This window comes from Muntiacus reevesi, chromosome 15, assembly GCF_963930625.1.
Source record: "Muntiacus reevesi chromosome 15, mMunRee1.1, whole genome shotgun sequence".
NCBI lineage: Eukaryota > Metazoa > Chordata > Mammalia > Artiodactyla > Cervidae > Muntiacus > Muntiacus reevesi.
This window is the reverse complement of record NC_089263.1, coordinates 60,992,437-61,008,649: the sequence shown is the minus strand read 5'-3', so window position 1 is coordinate 61,008,649 and position 16,213 is coordinate 60,992,437. Positions and strand designations below refer to the sequence as shown.

General features: G+C 45.5%; 1 protein-coding gene across 5 annotated transcripts in view; it reads right to left on the bottom strand.

Annotated features, from left to right (window-relative positions):
* The window catches only part of EML1 (EMAP like 1), a 191,550-nt gene that overhangs the window by 21,704 nt on the left and 153,633 nt on the right, over positions 1-16,213 (bottom strand). For 2 of the 5 annotated variants that reach the window (XM_065905958.1, XM_065905956.1), the window contains exons 5-11: positions 13,042-13,070; positions 12,080-12,136; positions 9,551-9,680; positions 5,685-5,834; positions 4,683-4,752; positions 1,178-1,291; positions 282-377 (exon numbers count right to left, since the gene is read on the bottom strand). In XM_065905958.1, the coding sequence (XP_065762030.1) occupies positions 282-377; positions 1,178-1,291; positions 4,683-4,752; positions 5,685-5,834; positions 9,551-9,680; positions 12,080-12,136; positions 13,042-13,070 (646 nt within the window). The remainder of the gene's footprint in view (positions 1-281; positions 378-1,177; positions 1,292-4,682; positions 4,753-5,684; positions 5,835-9,550; positions 9,681-12,079; positions 12,137-13,041; positions 13,071-16,213) is intronic. The other 3 variants (XM_065905957.1, XM_065905959.1, XM_065905960.1) reach the window with 3 other exon arrangements.

Here is a 16,213-nt window from a genome sequence, read left to right as displayed (position 1 = left end):
AACATGAGCAAGTAAGTGAGGGAGGAAGTGACCGACGGAGCGATGGAGCGAATTAAGAGGCTGGTGGCTGTAGAATGAGGATACGAAACCCTTACAGACGCCGTGAAGAGAAGCAGGAAGCCTGCCAGGCCTTGGGATTGAGGGGAGAGAGCCGGGGCCCGAGGGCTCCTCGAGAAGGGGTCCCGCCGGGGGCAGCGGCGGGGACAGAGCCCACGGCCCAGGGAAGACGGCTCCATGCGGGAAACGGACGAGGTAGCCCCGCAGCAGGCGGGCACACAGACCTTGACGTCCGCCAGCCTCTCCTCCTTCTGCCAGTCCCACACGGACAGCACGTGGTCATTGGAGTCGTCCACTGCACAGAGGTTGCTGCCTCCATTCTAGGAAAAAAAGGAGGTACTCATAGGAGGACTATACTCGAGAATTAACAGACTGAGCATGATTAAAAAGGAACGTAATTTTATTTTCAGTCACGAGTCTGCTACATCTTTATTAAAAAGTTTTACCCATTACTGTTGAGATCTGCTTAGGACTTGGGCAGAGAGATGGTGGGGACAGCGGAATGTGGGGGTTAACGGGCACAGGAGCAGGAGGGAGGGGTCTGGGGGGACTTCAGTACCATTTCTGCCAGAACTAGCCTCCCGGGGCTGCAGAGCTCTCGCACTGGAGGGGACAGTGTCTGCAGCTCCGGGGCGCAGGGCATGGGCCTGGTTGTGGTAAGGTTGTATGAGGGGATGGGTGCTGGGGGTGAGGGGCAAGGCACGCTGATGTGAACACCTATGTGTTTCTAACTGGCTGACTAGGACTTTAAAGGTTCATCCTGAGGAAGCCTGGGGACCACGAGGCCCCTCCAGCTCCCGCTTACGGCCAGGCAGCAGGTGGGGATGGCACAGACATGGAAATTCAAGGCCAGAGGAGGCAAGACTGCTCCATGAGCCTGAGACAGTGTGGCCGCAGGACCTCTTCTCATCACCATGGAAACGTCTGACTGGGAGCGTGTGAGACCAAGCATGTGCTCCCTCTGAACCAGGGGGCCTGGCAGGCGGGAGGTTTCAGAGTTCAGATCTGCACACACACACCTGGGCAGGTACGGGCGAGTTACCTCTCCCTCTTCAACCGTGAGCTGGGTCTCTCCTCCCTGTGTGGACAAAGCGGCAAGACCCACAGGGTTCACACTTACAGATTTTGAGAATGCGATACAGGTGACGGCTCGGTCAAAAAACCCGATTCCGATGACATGCAGCGTATTCAACGTCACGGAATCCCAGATGCGCACGTGTGGGGGTAACTGCTGCTTCAGAAGAAAATGCTGGGTCACTCATCGTGCTGAGTCTACAAATTCACCTTTGTATTGAAGCTACTTCAACTTTGTCAAAAGTCTTTTTTTTTAATGCTATTTTTCCCCCCAGTTCTTTGTTTTATCCTTTTATGTTGTAAGGTTTTATTTCAAATCAGTTTGATATTTACATGCAAAATATTGAAAGTAAATTAAAGTGATTTTTTTTTTTTTTTTTTGGCTACACCACATGGCCTGTGGGATCTTAGTTCCCTGATCAGGGATTGAATCCATGCTCCCATTGGAACCCATGAATCCATTGTAAGTGCAGTCTTATCCAAGGGGCCACCAAGGAAGTCCCAAAGCAAAAGCTTTTTTTTTTTTTTTTTTAAATGCATTTAAGACTCTGTGTTTTTACAATAAATAAAATATTCCCAATATCTCACAATAAACTGTGGAAAATTCTGAAAGAGATGGGAATACCAGACCACCTGACCTGCCTCTTGAGAAACCTGTATGCAGGTCAGGAAGTAACAGTTAGAACTGGACATGGAAAAACAGACTGGTTCCAAATAGGAAAAGGAGTACATCAAGGCTGTATATTGTCACCCTGCTTGTTTAACTTATATGCAGAGTACATCATGAGAAACGCTGGGCTGGAGGAAGCACAAGCTGGAATCAAGATTGCCGGGAGAAATGTCAATAACTTCAGATATGCAGATGACACCACCCTTAAGGCAGAAAGTGAGAGAACTAAAGAGCCTCTTGATGAAAGTGAAAGAGGAGAGTGAAAAAGTTGGCTTAAAGCTCAACATTCAGAAAACTAAGATCATGGCATCCGGTCCCATCACTTCATGGCAAATAGATGGGGAAACAGTGGAAACAGTGTCAGACTTTATTTTTCTGGGCTCCAAAATCACTGCAGATGGTGATTGCAGCCATGAAATTAAAAGACGCTTACTCCTTGGAAGGAAAGTTATGACCAACCTAGACAGCATATTAAAAAGCAGAGACATTACTTTGTCAACAAAGGTCCGTCTAGTCAAGGCTATGGTTTTTCCAGAAGTCATGTATGGATGTGAGAGTTGGACTATAAAGAAAGCTGAGTGCCAAAGAAATGATGCTGTTGAACTGTGGTGTTGGAGAAGACTCTTGAGAGTCCCTTGAACTGCAAGGAGATCCAACCAGTCCATCCTAAAGGAGATCAGTCCTGGGTGTTCATTGGAAGGATTGATGTTGAAGTTGAAACTCCAATACTTTGGCCACCTGATGCAAAGAGCTGACTCATTTGAAAAGACCTTGATGTTGGGAAAGATTGAAGGCAGGAGGAGAAGGGGACGACAGAGGATAAGATGGCATCACTGACTCAATGGACATGAGTCTGGGTAAACTCTGGGAGTTGGTGATGGACAGGGAGGCCTGGCGTGCTGAGGTTCATGGGGTTGCAAGAGTCGGACACGACTGAGCGACTGAACTGAACTGAACTGAATATCTTCTGGAGGTCATGGCTCCTGTGGCCAATTTAGCTGTAGGGGAAGTCTACCAAGTTTTAGGGGCTTCTCTGGCGGCTTAGATGGTAAAGAACCTGCCTGCAATGCAGGAGACCCGGGTTCTGCCTGGAGAATTCCATGGACAGAGGAGGCTGGCAGGCTACAGTCCATGGGGCCGCAGAGTCAGACACAACTGAGCAACTAATACCAAGTTTCAAACTTCGAACAGTCAATTCTTGATAACCGTCCCACAGGAACTGATATTACATTTGTATATCTAAAGTATCTGAGTTTTAAAACTGAAAACTGACAAAGAAAATGGAATCTCATGTAAGGGTTACTCTTTTAAAGTTTGTATTGCCACTAAGGGGTAAGCATGTTTAAATTTATCATGACCACTACCACCAGTGGTATTAAGAACTTCACATTCTTGGGCCCCACAGGAAATTGATAATACACAAATACAAACTTAGAATGGTTATGATTAGTTCAAAACCTTCTCAGCTGTGCTAATTTTTCTCTTCCTTAATAGAAGAAAGCATTACAGAACCACCAGCAGATTTATCAGGAAAAGGGCTAGCTTTGTACACAACGGACGGGGGAACTGGGTTCTAGTCTGGACTTGTCCCTAAGCAGCTGGATGTTCACAGACAGTCACTTGGCCTCTCTGGAGTTCTCCACTTGTAAATGGAAAGGAATAGCTCAGCTATTCAGAGAAAACATTTTCTCTGGCTCTAAGGTTCTGATTCCATTTCAAGGCCAGAAGCTGAAATACACAGTTCATTCACTAGAGGGAGAAACAAATGATTTACTACTGATTTTGAATAACTTAAAGGTCATTTAACATTAAAAAAAAAAGAAAAAAGACTCTGTTCCCTGTGTGTTTACAGAATAGCAGTCTGATTTCCATTGTTCCTGTTACCTCCTTTCAAGTGCAGGATTTTAATGGAAAATAGCATAAATATTTAAAATTTGATATTATTAAAATACTTTCTGAAAAACGGTAGCACTCATGATAAAAATGGAACTACTTAGTGTAATTAATTTCAGATTATATATTGTGCGTTGATAGACTATACAAAAGTAGACATCAGAAAAGTTACAAGATGTTTTGGATAAAACATAACAATGACCATAGGTTGTGGTAAATAAGTGGAAGCCAGTTTTGAATTGCTGTATTTGCCAAATTCCACTAGCTCCTTCTCTGATTTCTTAAAATACAAACTGAAGCCTTTGCTTATAAAATTTTGCAAAAACCCTTTAAGCAGCCCTTGTGGATGACACATAGACACAAACTCCATGGATTAAAGTCATGATAATAAGGGACTCATGGCATAAGGTATCTGAAATTCACTGAAGAGGCAAAATGCCCCATATTCAAACGATGATTTCTCATGATTACTTAACATGTTAATGTTTATCACGTGAGTAAATAAGTATCTGAAGAATTAATGACTTCTTAGGCAAGAGCAACGCTATTTAAAAATTAGCTGAAATTAACGTGAGCTCAAGGGTTTTTTTTTAAGGTCAGTGTAAGAATTTTCATTTGTAATAAAAGCTCAAATTGAGAGATTAAATTCAAATTTGAGCTTCCCAGGTGGTGGTGCTAGTGGTAAAAGGCCCACCTGCCAATGCAGGAGACGTAAGAGACACGGGTTCAACCTCTGGGTCGGGAAGATCTCTGGAGGAGGGAATGGCCTCCCACTCCAGCATTCTTGCCTGGAGAATCACATGGATAGAGGATCCTGGCGGGCTACAGTCCGTGGGGTTGCAACGAGTTGGACATGACTGAAGCAACTGAGCATGCACACTCACAGACATATACCTAAGTAGAAGTAGGCTTGTTCATCAGCAAAATGTTTTCAGAAAAATCATTTTGTGTTACTAGTTCATTACGAAAACATGAAAAGATCACTCACTTTTCCATCCTTGGACGTGCCTGCAACTTGTCCCGTGGCTATTGTGACCCTATCGGGGTGAACTGCAAGGCTAAAAAGAGATCTTCATAAAGCACCTGTTCTTAGGTAAGTCCAAACTCAATTTTTCATAGTTTCATTTACCTATATTAATAATGTGTCTATGATGATCAAATGTTCAGACTGTCAAAAAAACCCCAAACAAACCAAACAAAGAAAACACAAAACATCTACTCTTTTAAAGATCAAATATACTCTGGTCAAAAATTTAAATGTGAGAAATACACGTGTCTGACTTCTTACACACTCTTGATAAATTCTCTGAGCTCCCAAAGACCTTAGACAATTGGTGCGTATTTCATTTCATCTTCCATTTCTTTATCTGTAGGGAATTTCCAAACTCAAAGGAAAAGCATCCCCTGCTTGGGAAATACCACTTTGATCTCAGAATTGTTTAATTAGTGTACAGTCTTTATTAAGAAGTCATTCTGAGTCCATCAAACAGCAAAGACATCCTCTTTTTCCAACAGGATTTTTATAACTGATCAGGGACTTAGGGCAAATAGAAATAATATAAACCCATCTATTCTCCCACCCATCTTTCCAAGATACATAAAATCATTACCAAAGGTATAAATGAATTATAGGAATAGCAGACCCACCCAGAAACAAGAGGCAAAACATTTTTATTAAAAACTGAACACCCAAATTAGCAGCCATTAGCACGAGAAGCCCCCCAGACAGGAGTCTGTTAGAGATGTTTGTTTAGGTAACAAACAAATTGTTAACGGTTGCTGAAGACGATGTGTCATGAGAATAGAAAACCAAAGAATGGGTCTTAGAGCGCCAGGGAGCCAGAAGACAGCCCAGAGCACAAACAAGAGCTGTTCTCAAAGACCCCATGTCCTCAGCTCTCTCTGCTTCTCTGCGGTTCTCTCCATCACGGAGCCCTTTCTGCCCACACCCCCTGCACAGGCGTCACAGGCGTCGGCTCTGGGGACTCACCACTTCACGTCGTCGTTGTGGCCCGCGTAGTGCCTCTGGAGCTGCTCCTCCACGTTGTAGAGCACGACCACCGACGCGATGAAATAGACCGTCTCGCCCGTCGGGAGCAAGTACAGGTTGTTCCGGCAGTCTCGACCCCGGTACCCGTAGCTTCGTGTGCGTCAAGGCAAAACGTGCCTTCTTTTCGGAGCTAACAAAACATCAGCTTTCTTCAGCTGGGACAGGCACTAAATTTCTATGTGACTGTTACTGTCAACTTCACGAATTTAAAGAAGACTAAATTTGAAATACTCCACGCCAAATATTCAATACATTGGACCCCCCTCAATAGGCAGGCAATAAAGTTGCAAGTGGTAATTGATTTGGTGGTAATTGCTGATACTTTTTTTAACAATACAAAGGTGTGGGTTTTTTTTTTGAAAGTATGTATTATAATATGACCTGGTAGCTCCACTGGTAAAGAATCCACCTGCAACGAGGGAGACCCCAGTTCGATTCCTGGGTCAGGAAGATCCGCTGGAGAAGGGATAGGCTACCCACTCCAGTATTCTTGGGCTTCCCTGGTGGCTCAGATGATAAAGAACCCGCCTGCAATGCGGGAGACCTGGGTTTGATTCAGCCTGAAGAAACATGGTGATTTGCTATTCTACTGCTAACAGTAACTGGATCAGACGCTTGTACAATAACTAGGAAGTGACCTCTTCAATTTGGCCCATCAGTCATGGATCCAGGAAATCAGTGGCCAGGGCCCACACTGCTTGCTTGAACTGTTGAAATCTTATGTAGATGCGTTTTCATCACACCTAGGCTGGGTTTAAATTTTTCCCAAGCTGGTCTCCTGAAAGGCCAGTGACCATAACATTCTGTTAGAGGTACCATCCTGACGCTAGAATGAAAGTCACCTGAAGGGTGACCTGACACTGATCTCCCAAGAATGCCGGGGTACTCTGCTTATTTTTTTTCTTTCCTTTCTGCTGCCTCTCTTGTGTACCGTTTACTCTAGTTCCCACATTACTTGTGGAGATATGCTGAACCATGACCACAATCTAGAATGTGTCCACTTGCTGTCTTGAATCTAACTTTTAAAGCCAAGAGCTTGATTCCGGGGCTGGAACTGAAAGGAAGAACAGGGCCACTGAGTCTTGCCATCTTTGAACTCTCCACGTCATCGTCATCCTGAGACACACACCTCCAACAGGGGGCCTGAAACCGCCGTCACGCTGTGGCTTAAGGAGAGAGGCTCAGCCTGGTGCTAGAATCATGGCTGGAAGATGAGCTGAATCCTGTTGTGGTCGTGGCTTTTGGAGCTTGTTTGGAAAACAAAATACATCTGGCAGTGCTGCGTGCGTGCAGGCGTGCTCAGTCATGTCCGATCTTTGCAACCGCGTGGACCGCAGCCCACCAGGCTCCTCTGCCCATGGAATTTTCCAGCAACAATACTGGAGAGGGTTGCCATTTCCTACTCTAGGGGATCTTCCCGACCCAGAGATCGAACCCAAGTCTCCGGCGTCTCCGCATTGGCAGGTGGATTCTTTACCACTAGCACCACCTGGACAACCCTCTGACGATGTTAAGTGGCTATAATGTTTCAAATATCAAGCAATATGAGGTTATAAACCCTATTCTAAGGAAAAAAAGTTGAGTTTTGACAGTCCTTATAAAGTATCTAAAAAGAAAATTTTAAGACACTGGTAAATGACTTTCATGTCTGTTATAAACCAATTATGAATTTACTGCTTATTGTAACCTGGCAGCTACGTATTTAACTTAAAACATCTTTTTTTTACATTATAAAAAATACCTGCAGGAGGTGTGAACAATATACCTGTATATATGGAAGTTACCTGGTTGTCTAGTGGTTAGCTCTCTGGGCTCTCACTGCCATGGAAAGTGAAAATATTACTCGCTCACTTATGTCCGACTCTGCAACCCCAAGGACTGCAGCCCGCCAGGCTCCTCTGCCCATGGAATTCTCTGGCAAAGAATACTGGAGTGAGTTGCCATTCCCTTCTCCAGGGGATCTTCCTGACTCAGGGATGAAACCCAGGTCTTCTGCATTGCTGGCAGATTCTTTACCATCTGACCCACCAGGGAAGCTCATGTATCTATATATCAATCAATAAAAGGTAACAAATTTAGGTCCTCCTTGTCCTAACCATCCAAAGCTCCTCAGGAATAATAACCTGTTAAGATTTTAGCATATATGCTTCCAAAGTTTGAAAACCATTTCAGAGCAAAACATCACTTGAACTTGGATGTGAAAAACAACTATTTATTTAGTGCAAACTCCACTGTTTCACACCTTTTAAAATATGAGTTGGGAGTAAGTTGAACAACTATGTCTTGAATAATGTGTTTCAGATTTGATTTAACCACTTCAAACAATTACTGACTTAAAGAAGAATGGGATCACTTTTTATGTGCCGATACAGACGGCAAAATAGGTGCAGGTGAACACTTACGATCTGAATCCGAAAAAATTAAAAAAGGTTTTGAGAAATTTAGGTACAGAAATAATTCCAAAAAATTTCCAAGGAATGTGACTTTATAATTTCAAATAGTAATTTTTCTAACTGAAATGACAATAGCTTCAGTTTAAACCAACTTCACATAATTTGTTGTCAGGGTTTGGCATTAAACTGGTATTCAATAAATATCTGTTTGAGGGTGAAGAAAGGATTTTTGCTCTTTGTCTTAAAAGTCTGCATGGACTGGAAGGTGGTCTCTGTGGGCTTCTAAAGTAAAATAAAATAGTAAAATAAAAAAACCCCAAAAAACAACACTTCACCCTCTTTCACAGGCTCTATTTCTTGTCTTTCTCTTATTCCATCCTTGGGAGTTCATTCAACTTTCCCAAACCTCATGTTATGAAGATTCTAGCAGCTTTGTTTCAAGAATGCTAGTCATACGGCTGACTCAGATTTCTGTGGCCTAGATTTTATGAGAGTTTTTTCTTTTTTTTCCCAGTGGTATTATATTGATGCTACGTGTCCATTTAACTTAAGCCATAGACTATTGTATTCCTTTCATTTAGTACTGAGTCCATACTCATGTTCAATTAGTCACTGTTTTTTAAGTCTTTTTTTTCTTTTTTAAATTGCTGTATAGTTGATTTACAACGTTAAGATCCCACCCTGTGGCATGTGGGATCTTAGTCCCTCAGTCACGGATTGAACCCACAGCCCCTGCATTGGAAGGCGAAGTCTTAACCAGTGGACCACCAGGGAAGTCCCTAGTCACTGTTAACTGGAAGGTAGAGTCCCAAGGTTGTTAAGTTAGATTCCCAAGGTTGGCCAAAGCCATACTTGGTTGAGGGGAAATGCTAGTCCTTCCTTCCAGGCAATCCCTCTTTCTTTCTTTGGGTTTAAAAACTTATTGCCAGCATACTAACACATATATATGGAATTTAGAAAGATGGTAATGATAACCCTATATGCAAAACAGAAAAAGAGACGCAGAAGTACAGAGCAGACTATTGAACTCTGTGGGAGAAGGTGAGGGTGGGATGTTTCGAAAGAACAGCATGTATATTATCTATGGCAAAACAGATCACCAGCCCAGGTTGGATGGATGAGACAAGTGCTCAGGCCTGGTGCACTGGGAAGACCCAGAGAAATCGGGTGGAGAGGGAGGTGGGAGGGGGGATCGGGATGGGGAATACATGTAACTCCATGGCTGATTCATGTCAATGTATGACAAAACCCACTGAAATGTTGTGAAGTAATTAGCCTCCAACTAAAAAAAAAAAAAAAAAAAAAAACAAACAACTTATTGCCATCACGGTTTAGTTTTATGGGTTTCTACAATGGAAAAGAAAGCACTCATCAACTGATGACTTCAGGTCAGACTTAATGAATAAAGGATACACCCATTCCAGCTTCAGTCTCTTGGTTGGCAGTTCTACTTTTGCTTCCAAATTGTAAGAATCCACTTGATCTTTGGGCATGTACATGGTAACAGGGCGTCCACGAAGAAACATTTTTACATATCCTTCTTCTGTGAAGAGAACAAAGAGGTCAGTAAGACACCTTGGTGCCCAGGGTACCTGAAAAAAAAAGTTATATTTTCTCTATCCTTTCAATGCAAAAGTAGGAACTTTGCCATTTATGTCATTTCTGATTAAAATCCTAGGGAAAACTAACTAAAACACAAATAGTTTGAAACAAAAATTTTCACCTTCTTTGCCTTTGACATTCTGTTTACTTAAGTAATATAAGAAATAACAAAAGGCAGGAAAGAATTAGATTCCAACAATTATTTTCCATGGAATTTGAGTTCTTCTATTTTCTTTATCATCAGGAGGGGGAAAATGCCACCCCAAAAAATTACAACTAGCACAAGAAATCCACTTAAATTTTTTTTATTGAGTTCAATGGATATACAATTGTAGTATCAAAATTCATAAAATATCTTTCAATATTTAAATTGGTTTTTTATAGTGCAATGTAAAAATGTGTCTTTATGTATCTTTCACATTGGATAATTCAGGTGTAAAGGACACAAAACCGGCAGAAATACATGCTGGGATGCATGCAAAAAGGAAAATGCTCAAAGAAAAGCTAGAAATAGAAAAGAAAAGAACAAAAGACTCATTAGAGAGAGAAGCTGGGGAATAAACCTTTCTAGAACAAACATTTTTATAACAAAATAACTTCTGATACTTTAATAAACTGTAGGATAAAAGTAAAACCCAATAATACAACGACAAGGGGCCACTCCTGGATTTAAACAAAACCAAACAATACAGGGTTTTCTGTCTACAGTTTTCAAGATATTATAATAAGACCATCTTGTGAGCTCTTGTTGAATTCTGTTTGGATTTAGAACTCCCTGCATTCTGATGCTTCACTGCAGATCAAAGGACTGGGCCCCTTAATGGCATTTAAATTGGGCAGTTGGGGCTATACCATAACTCAACAGAAAAATCATGCCCAGAGAGGAAACTGGTAAGGAAGTCATAAAATAATTATAACGTTGTAAGTAACACATTCACAAATTAGTTTCATAAGCCTCATTCCTGAGGATTTTCAGACAAAGCCACATGCGACATTGCCTAAAAATGGAGAGGCCATTGCACTTTTATGGTGTGCGTGCAATTCAGGTCTTAAATGCATGCATGTGACACACTCTTCACTCTGTGTATTAAATCAGACTTTTAAGTAAAAACCAACACGTGTTCACTCCTGCACAGGGTGCCAGCTGCCGTGTTCCGTGGTGCTCCTGTGAGAGTGCTCCACGAGGCTCCATCCTCCCCAGCTCCCCTGGGAGGAGCCCATCTGAGGCCCCCAGGGCTGCAGGCTTTCGGACGGCCTCCGCCCCCTACCCTGGTCATCTTGGCTACCAAACCCATCGAGGCCCACACTGGATTCAGGACCCTTCCTTCTCCTGCTCTCCTGCCTGCTGGACCCCACGCTCTAACTGCCCTGCCCCCTCTTCCCATATATGACGTCACTGGCCACAGTGACCCCACCCAGGGGTCCTTCTCTCTCTCCCTCGGCCACCTACACGCCTACCCGTTCTGTGCATCTGCCCATGTTCGCCTCACCCGCCCCCTTCCCTTCCTTCATCCCTCAACCAAATCTCAGCGCCTCAGACGGTGTGGCCATCACAACTGAAGACCCTAAAAGCACTCAGTAGATCAACGGAAGGGGGACAAAGAGGGGCGGGTGTGATGGCTTAAATGACAAGTGATTCCATGAGTTCTTTTCTAAGAGGGGAATCACTGACTGCAGATTCAGAATAAACGGAATATAACGTCACCCCGCAGCACACACCAAAAGCCTCGTACGGGGGTATGTAATCCATGTAGATGGAATATCTACTTGAGTATATCGTTACGTGCTGGAAAAGTCCTTATGACAGGTTTACTCATTGGGCATATCTACGTCACTGGACCGAGCAGAAAAGCTCTGGAGGTAGCCTTGGCACTGTTTTGGACATCTAAGTCAGATATTCTACATCTAAAAAAAGCAAAACAAAAAATGCAGCGAGGGAAAGCAACGTTTGCTTGCTTGTTCTTTTTTTCAGGCATGTTAGGATAACAGCACACAACCCCCAAACCCAGAGGTGCCACAGGGAGCGGCCAGCAGCAGTGCAGGTTCCAAAAAACGGGGCATCCAGGGTTCACCCTATAGCTCTCTTAACATTCATACAGATTTTAAAAAGAGTTCTTATCATCAGTCAATCGTCACCAAACGTCCAGGTTTTAGCTCCTCAGTGAGACCCGCCCAAGCAAATGCTCTGGACTGCTTTGAACGTCCAATAAACCCATGTGGCTTGCATCACAAAGCATTTTCATACAAGGAGCGTGGCGGGTGGCCTGTATGAAGAGCGTTTCTGCAGCCGGGGGCGCAGCTTTGCTCAGAGAGCTATGAGGTGTCCGCAATGCCGCCTACCTTTGCAATGTGTCACCCGGCGTTTCCCTTGGGATTTCGGAGACAGAGACAGAAGTGCTGGGTAAAGAGACGAGGGGGCGCTGCAAGAGGGGCTGGCCTGCCTGCAGGGGGCGCTCTCGAGCCCCCAGGCCCAGAGGCTCCCCCGCCCCCACCGCTAGAAAAACCTGGACACATTTCAGGGGTTCTGACAAGTGCACACCAGACCTACTCTGCAGGCTGAGGGCGAGTACATTTTCAGTGAGTAATTTCATGCTTCCTGAAAATGAAATGAATACTGAAGCACATGCACATAAATAGGAAAGTCTGACTTTGGTGTTTCGATGCTTAAGGAGAAAAAAAAACTTGGAAAATTAAATGAATTTATTTAGCCCATTGCACAAAATCTTGTCAAAGATTTTGCATTTTTAAATGTGATTTCAAATAAGGTTACTATTCTAAAAATAGCAGCTCCCTTATTATAACACGTGTTAGAAAAGATAACATGGAAAAGATATATATGGACTATTAGTTGGCAGTTTAGGAAATCACAGGCGGAAAAAGAAGTCGCTTTTAGATAAAGTTGTAACTGGATGCATCAGAGACTTTCCCTTTCAAGAGAAACCAAAATGCTGGTGATGGGAGAGCCCCCATTAGTAAGGAAGGGGTGAGAAAGGCAACAGGGTGTTTTAACCGAGAAATTTCTTGTAATGGCATGTCGCTTTCTCCTTATGGATGTATCTTGAATCCATTTTAAGTGGGGGCAATAAAGGGATTAGGTTTTATGACCCTCTTCTGGGTGGTCTCTGAGTGATGTGAGTCGCCAGACCCCCAGGTACAGGCCGACAGCGGGCACTCAGCCCCCAGCCCCGCCACACGGACCCCGTGTCCTGCCCATCCCAGCTGCCCCGAACAACCACTTCTTACTGCCTCTCAAGTACCGCGGTGAGTAAGGGGTGCCCGCACTGACATTCAACCAGCCTTACCTGCGCTGAAGACCGGCTCCTTGGGTTTGCTGTGGAGACAAAACCAAAATATGTTTTATTTCTTTCTAAATTTATGTTTTAATTGGAGGAAAACCGCTTTTACAACATTGTGTTGGTTTCTGCCATACAACAACGCAAATCAGCTTTCGATATGGACCATTTTTAAAGCCTTTATTGAATTTGTTACAATATTACTTCTGTTTTATCCTTTGGTTTCCTGGCCAGGAGGCATGTGGGAATCCTAGCTCCCTCACCAGGGGTCGAACCCACAGCCCCTGCACTGGAAGGCGAAGTCTGAGCCACCAGATCAGTAGGAAGTTCCCCAAAACAGTTCTCAGAGGGAAGCAGGGGCTGGTGGTCAGTCTCGGTCACGGAAGACCCCTCTCCAATGGCCGCACGAGTGTCACACAGATGCCAAGTGAAGGACACACGTTAAAGAGAAACGCAAAGCCATGTAACTGCAAAGAGAAACAGCGTAAACAGAAATGCCTAAAACCAAGCGCCAGAGATGACAATCCCAACTTTATCACCAAAGCTGTGCTTTTTATGAGAGCAAAGAGAGGTTTGGAGAAGGAAAACACGTGGTTAATCAAGACGGGAACAGCCCTGCCTAAATGCGTAGCAAGGTTTGTTTCTCTTCCCCACGTGCTTCTGGCAGAGTATTTGAAGAACTGACTTAAAACTAGCAAACTCCTGTCGCAGGGGCTTTGGCAAGAGAACTTCAGCACCTGGCTCCCAAGAGGGGAGGAACTAAAGAACCTCTTGATGAGGGTGAAGGAGAAGAGTGAAAGAACTGGCTTAAAACTAAGTATTAAAAACCTAAGATCATGCCATCGGGCCCCATTACTTTATGACAAACAGAATGAGAAAAGGTGGAAGTAGTGACAAATTTCCTCTTCTTGGGCTCAAGAATCACTGCGGATGGTGACCGTGGCCATGAAATCAGAGGACAACTGCTTCTTGGCAGGAAAGCTATGACAAACCTAGACAGTGTGCTGAAAAGCAGGGATACTACTCTGCCGACAAAGGTCCTTATAGTCAAGGGTATGGTCTTTCCAGTGGTGTACAGTTGTGAGAGCTGGACCGTAAAGAAGGCTGAGTGCCAAAGAATTGATGCCTTTGAACTGTGGTGCTGGAGAAGACTCTTGAAAGTCCCTTGGACAGGAGGAGATCAAATCAGTCAATCTTAAGGGAAATCAACCCTGAATACTCGCTGGAAGAACTGATGCTGAATCTGAAGCTCCAGTATTTTGCTCATCTGATGCAAAGAGCCAACTCATTGGAAAAGTCCCTGATGCTGGCAAAGATTGAGGGCAGAAGGAGAAGAGGCCATCAGAGGATGAGATGGCTGGATGGCACCACCGATGCAATGGACACAGACTTGGGCAAACTCCGGGAGACGGTGAGGGACAGGGAGGTCTGGTGTGCTGCAGTCCATGGGGTCTGCAAAGAGTCGGACACGACTGGGTGACTGAACAACTCCCAGGAGGGATGGCTCCTGGGGGGAAGACGAGGGGGCAGGGGAAAGGGGGGAAGAATGACTATTGGGGTGTGGCCACATCCTGGGATATGGGGGGACCCCACTGTCTCAACTGAGACCCCATGTCTGCACCTGAGAAACCCACCAAGTTCAAGAGCACACCATGGACAGGCCGAGGTCACCCCTGGGGGCGAGCTTCCCAGAAGACAGTCTGCCCGGGGAGTCCCCCCCCCAAGTGTAGGAGGGTACGGTCCTCCCCGTGACAACTGGACAGCTGCCCGTGGGAAGACTGCCACCTCGTGCCACACAGGGGAGGGGACCCCCAAGGACGGCAGGAAGTGAATCCTGTTCAAACGCAGAGCCAGCCCTTGAACCCAAGTCTGCGAGACTCCAATGTCCACGCCGTCTTCCACGGTACCCACCGCCCGCTCCTGCCCCCGGCTTCCCAGAATACCTCCCACTCTAACACAGGACAAGGCCCAGTAAATAAATGAAACCCACCCCAATGATTTTGGGATTCCCTCGTAGTTCAGCTGGAGAATCCGCCAGGCAAGAACACTGGAGTGGGTTGCCATGCCCGCCTCTGGGGCATCTTCCCGACCCAGGGATCGAACCCGGGTCTCTTACATCTTCTGCATTAGCAGGTGGGTTCTTTTATCAATAGCACCACCTGGGAAGCCCAGATTTATCTTCATTATCGTGTCTCTCCCCATCAGGAGGGAAGCCCAGAAGGGCAGGGATCGCTGTTCACAGCTGTGACCCAGGGCCTGTAACAGTCTTCAGCTGCTGACTGGAAGCTGGTAGGGTCTGGAGCCCTCCCTGCCTCTGACCCTGGCTGGCCCTGCGGATCTGCGTCTGGCCGGGTGGGCTGCGGTGGGGGGGAGGGCAGGAGCGTGCCTCAGCGGCCTTGGCCCCCGCTGCCCCACCCCACTCCCCGCAGTAGCCAATGCTGCCGGATGAAGGACGCTCCCCGCCGTCCTCCCAGCTGGTGCTCAGCCTTCACCACGCCCCGCCCCGCCCCACCAGGGCCCCTCTCGGGGTCCCTGTCCCTCCTCCAGGGCAGCTGAATAGCACCTGGTTCCCATGAAAGGCCCAGTGGGGAGCACCCTTCAGCAACTACCGCGCCTGGGCTCTGAGAGGGTGGCTTCAGGACTCTCCTATTCCCTGGCTTTGTAGGAAGAACGTGTGTGTGTGTGTGTGTGTGTGTGTGTGTGTGTGTGTGTGTGTGTGTGTGTGTGTGTGTGTGTGTGTGTGTGTGTGTGTGTGTGTGTGTGTGTGTGTGTGTGTGTGTACTGGCTTTGTAGGAAGAACGTGTGTGTGTGTGTGTGTGTGTGTGTGTGTGTGTGTGTGTGTGTGTGTACGCGTGCATGAAGGTTCACCTCGAGCCTGGGGCTCCCGAGAGTCCACCCATGCCGGTCCACACCCGGCCTCACAGGATTCTAGAAGCATTCAGCTCCTTTCCTCCTCTTCCTCCCATTCCTTCTCTTCCTGCAGCTCTGCAAAGATTTCAGCAGTGGTCGCAGTCCCTCCTAAGAGGGGCCTGTCACTTTTGGGGCTGGAGTTCATCGCATCACTTGGTGACCTTGGCTCCATGGTGGGCTTACCTGGCTTGTTCTCGTTATTGGGGGAAGTGACACTCTTGTGATTTTTTTAACTGGAAGAACAAGTCTTAACTCCAAATTTTATATCTTA